Here is a 4,150-nt window from a genome sequence, read left to right as displayed (position 1 = left end):
CCTGAACCTGCCCCCGGGCTCCATCTCCTCCTAGAACGAGATGCGCGACCGCTTTGTCGCCAACTTCCAGGGCACTCGCGACCGCCCTCCGGCCGCGGGTGACCTGCGCCGCATCAAGCAGCAGCCAGGAGAGACCCTGTAAAAGTACATCCAGTGCTTCAACAACGTTCGCCTCAAGATCCCCAAGGTGACGGACGAGGCCATCATCTCCATGTTTTCTGATGGCGTCCGTGACGTCAAGATGAAGGAGGAGCTCGCCATCCACGAGGAGTTGTGCATGACCTTGGAGCTATTCAACCTGGCGACCAAGTGCGCAAGAGTTGAGGAAGGGCGCCTTTCCCTCCTCGAGCTCCCAGCTGCTGACCCCGAGGAGAAGAAGGCCAAGGCCAAGGACGTGAAGCGCAAGGGGGTGGCTGTGCTTGCAGCGGAGCCGGAGACGAAGCGCGGCCGGGACATTCCCGAGTCGTCCAAGAGCAGCCGCCCGTTCTGCGCCTTCCACAACGTCCACAGCCACAACAGTAATGACTGTCAAGAGCTCAGGGCCATTTGAGAAGGACGCCTCGATCGACGCCCCGAGCCAACGACCGGGGCTACGGTCGAGGAGGAGGACGTGGCGGAGGACGTTGGGACGATCGTGGCCCACGCCAGGAGTGGCGCGACCGGCCTCGCGAAGATCGCTGGCAGGACCAGCCTCGTGAGAGCGCAGCCTCGCGAGGACCGCCCCCAGGGCAACGCTGGCCTTCCTCCGCTGCCGCCACCGCCAAGAAGGAACGACCACCACCATCAGGACGAGGAGGTTGGGGGCTTCCAAGAGCCGCGCGCTATCGCCTGCATCTTGGGCGGAGCTCAGGCCCCAGCTTCTCAACGCATCTTCAAGCAGTTTGCTCGCGAGGTGAACGCAGTCCTTCCCAAGCTCGAGGCCACGCGCCCGCTCAGGTGGTCCAAGTGCGCGCCATCACTTTCAGCTCAGCAGACCAACTCAAGTGCGTGGCCACCGCTGGTGCCCTCCCGATGCTTTGCTCACCCGTCATCAGCAACATGCAAGTCACCAAGACCCTCATCAACGAGGGCGCAGGGCTTAACGTCTTGTCCGTCGAGATGTTCGACAGCCTTCAAGTGCCATACGATCAGCTTCAGCCTACCATGGACGCAAAAGAGCCCTGCAGACAACACGTGATTTCTTTGTTTTGTAAGTGAACTGCATGAAATTAATAAACACATATTTTTTCGTTATTTGTTCATTTTAAAGAAGTGAATTTCATTTGGTTTTGTGAATTACTCATGCATGTGGACTTTTAAAGTTCAGTAAGTGAGCTTTCGTGCATGACTATCAGAAACTAGAATTTTTTTTGCTAGGAGTCGCACCTGTGTGTGTCCAAAGTTTGCACTCACATTCGTAGACACCTTTCTTTTCATCGGCGACCACTTGGAAATTATGCCTTGCCCAGTCAAATGCATCCGATCTGTTGTAGTGGTGTACGAGATACTTTGTCGGGTTCTCAGGGCACCGTTCTGCTCTGAATGTAGTGCTATGGTAGAGTGTTTCTTTGAAATCTGCAAACATTGCCCTTGTATACACTTTTGATAGCTGAATTTCGAACCCAAACTGGGTTGTTGTCTTTACCTCTGACTGCATGATCAGAAATGCACTGTTACAAACAGAGAAATGAAAAAATTGTTTGGCTTTGTAGTTACATTTTAGCAGTTTTTGATGGACATTTTGTTTACCTCATTTGCTACTGTCTCTGCGTGCTCGACGGCCTTCCTGGTCTGAATGCACTTGTCCACCTGCTGAGCAAACAGATGGAGATCATGCTTCTCTTTGACAAAGTTTTTCTTCAGTATGCGGTTCATGCTCTCGCTTCTCTGCATGGAAGTCATCCGAGCACAGAAAATTTCCTTGTAGTAAGTCGAGATCCACTCGTGCCTGTCATCCCACAGCGAATTCATCACTTCGTCGTTTTGCAAGTTGTATCTCTGAATGAGGTCCTTCCATGCTCGTTCAAATTCTGACGGCATTAGTGGGTGGTTCAGCACCGCACTGAGGTCATCCTTGAGTTTCTCGTGCACCTTATACAGCAAGGCGAGGTGGTCTTTGTACTTCTTCATGATATGCCACCGACACAACTTATGCAGTGTATCTGGGAGGATAGTTTTTAATGCTGCCTTCATCGAAGAACACTGGTCTGAGAAGGCAGAAATAGTTTTTTTATTAAGTTGTTTGTGTGTGTGTAAGATAGATGGAAGAAATATAAGTGTACCAAACAAACGTAAGTATACAGGTGTTTTTTTGTACCTGTGAGCATGCAGATTGGCGGCTTGTTGTTCATACACCTCAGAAATGTTTTGAAAACCCACTCGAACAACGGTATTGTTTCATCTCGCACGAGGGCACCAGCAAATATGGTGCTCTGTAGATGATGGTTCACTCCCACGAAGACTCCCAACGGCATGTGGAATTTGTTAGTTTTATATGTCGTGTCAGATGTAACGCACTATCCAAAATCTTCATACGATCCTTTGCAACTTGCGTTGGCCCAAAAGACGTTTCTTACACGGTTATCTACATCAACGTCATAATCAAGAACTCTGGGTTTATCTTCTGCATCTTCTCGAAGAAATCCAGAAGTTTCTTGACGTCATCTTGGGACTCTTCTCTGGCAAACTTTTGTTTCCTGCATTTTCAAACGCAATGCAAACTCATCTCACAAACAGGAAATAATTACCGACAGAATGCTCAAGTGATATGCTCTGTGATGTGCTTACTTGTTTACCTAGTCACGGCTAGTATGTCCCATGTACTGCAGACCACCGGACATACGCGACAACGTTGACATCATCTGAGCGTGTGTGTGGTTGTCCAGTTGCATGTCTTTCACTAACTGGTCTATCAAAGGATCGTCTTTTTTGTGCGATCGCATGTGCAAAAGCATCCCGGGGCTTTCTAGCATCTTGTGATTGTGGTTGAGTTCAACCAATTCTATTACAAATTTGCCATCCTTCCTCTTTTTGACTCTAATCTTTGCCTTGCAGTCAATCCTTTTTGATGTCTTCTGACGTTTCCGGTGATAATCTGACACAGTCTGCTTGTGCGTCCCTTCTCTTGAGCAGACAATGTAGGCATTTGTCCTTTGTTTTGCCCTCTTGCGTATGCCAAACCCTGCACATCTTGCATAATTGTTGTAGAAGTCCCATGCCTTGTCGTACGTGGTGAACTTCATTCCAGCGGCAGGTATGAGGTTCAGCGACATGTTTTAATCCTGCATTAAGTGCAATGCTCTATGAGATAATTTGTTCTGTTCTGTTTTTTAAATACGAGGAGTGCATATGAGTTTAATAAAGCATTGCAATGTTCCTAAGTTTTCAGAAGAATCCAATGTATTAGATGCTAGGTCAAACCTCACAAGAAATATTAGTGTGCACTGCAATGTTATCTGAATGGACTGCAACTATTTTTTTCAGAACATAAACTTACATGTGTGTAGAGTCGTTCACCCGATGGTGTTTGCAGCTCGCCGGGTTGTATTGGACATGGCAGGGTTATAGCAGATCTGTGTAGTTGAGGATCTCGCGGCGGCAATAGTGAGGAGGATTTGTACCTGCTGTTGACTTTTGACCGAGGCACCGTTGGTGGTCGCAGTGTCGAAGTTGATGCAGCAGGTCTGCTTGGAGCTCTGTTTTTCGGTGCAGCAGGTGGACGCTGAGCTCTGTTTTGGGGTGCAGCAGGTGGGCGTGGTGGTAATCCAGTGTTGTGACGATGTCTCAGTGGATTGGTTTGAAAATTTTGGAGCGATGGCACATCATCATAGTCATAATCATAATCATCATCTGCTGCAACATCGTGTTCAACTGCATCATCATTGTCTGTTCGGACATGCTGTCCAAACATAGTGAACTCGTGCTTATACTCTGGGTTGAGAACTGTTATTGGCTCATCTTCATCTTCATCATCCCGTCGGTGAGTGTGTTGGAAATATGCCCTAGAGGCAATAATAAATAGGTTATTATTATATTTCCTTGTTCATGATAATCGTTTATTATCCATGCTAGAATTGTATTGATAGGAAACTCAGATACATGTGTGGATACATAGACAACACCATGTCCCTAGTAAGCCTCTAGTTGACTAGCTCGTTGATCAATAGATGGT

At 48.0% G+C, this 4,150-nt stretch overlaps 1 protein-coding gene across 1 annotated transcript; it reads right to left on the bottom strand.

The window, feature by feature from the left end:
- Positions 1 to 1,352: 1,352 nt before the first annotated feature.
- On the bottom strand, positions 1,353 to 2,453 carry LOC109768084 (protein FAR1-RELATED SEQUENCE 5-like). The gene is made up of 4 exons (XM_020326815.1): positions 2,297 to 2,453; positions 1,729 to 2,186; positions 1,488 to 1,630; positions 1,353 to 1,365 (listed from the first exon to the last, which is right to left on the bottom strand). The coding sequence occupies exons 1-4, from the start codon at positions 2,451 to 2,453 to the stop codon at positions 1,353 to 1,355; spliced, it is 771 nt and encodes a 256-aa protein (XP_020182404.1).
- Between the last annotated feature and the right edge of the window lie 1,697 nt (positions 2,454 to 4,150).

This window comes from Aegilops tauschii, chromosome 5 (assembly GCF_002575655.3).
Source record: "Aegilops tauschii subsp. strangulata cultivar AL8/78 chromosome 5, Aet v6.0, whole genome shotgun sequence".
Classification (NCBI taxonomy): domain Eukaryota; kingdom Viridiplantae; phylum Streptophyta; class Magnoliopsida; order Poales; family Poaceae; genus Aegilops; species Aegilops tauschii.
The sequence above is the reverse complement of the archived record's forward strand: the minus strand, read 5'-3'. Positions and strand labels throughout refer to the sequence as shown.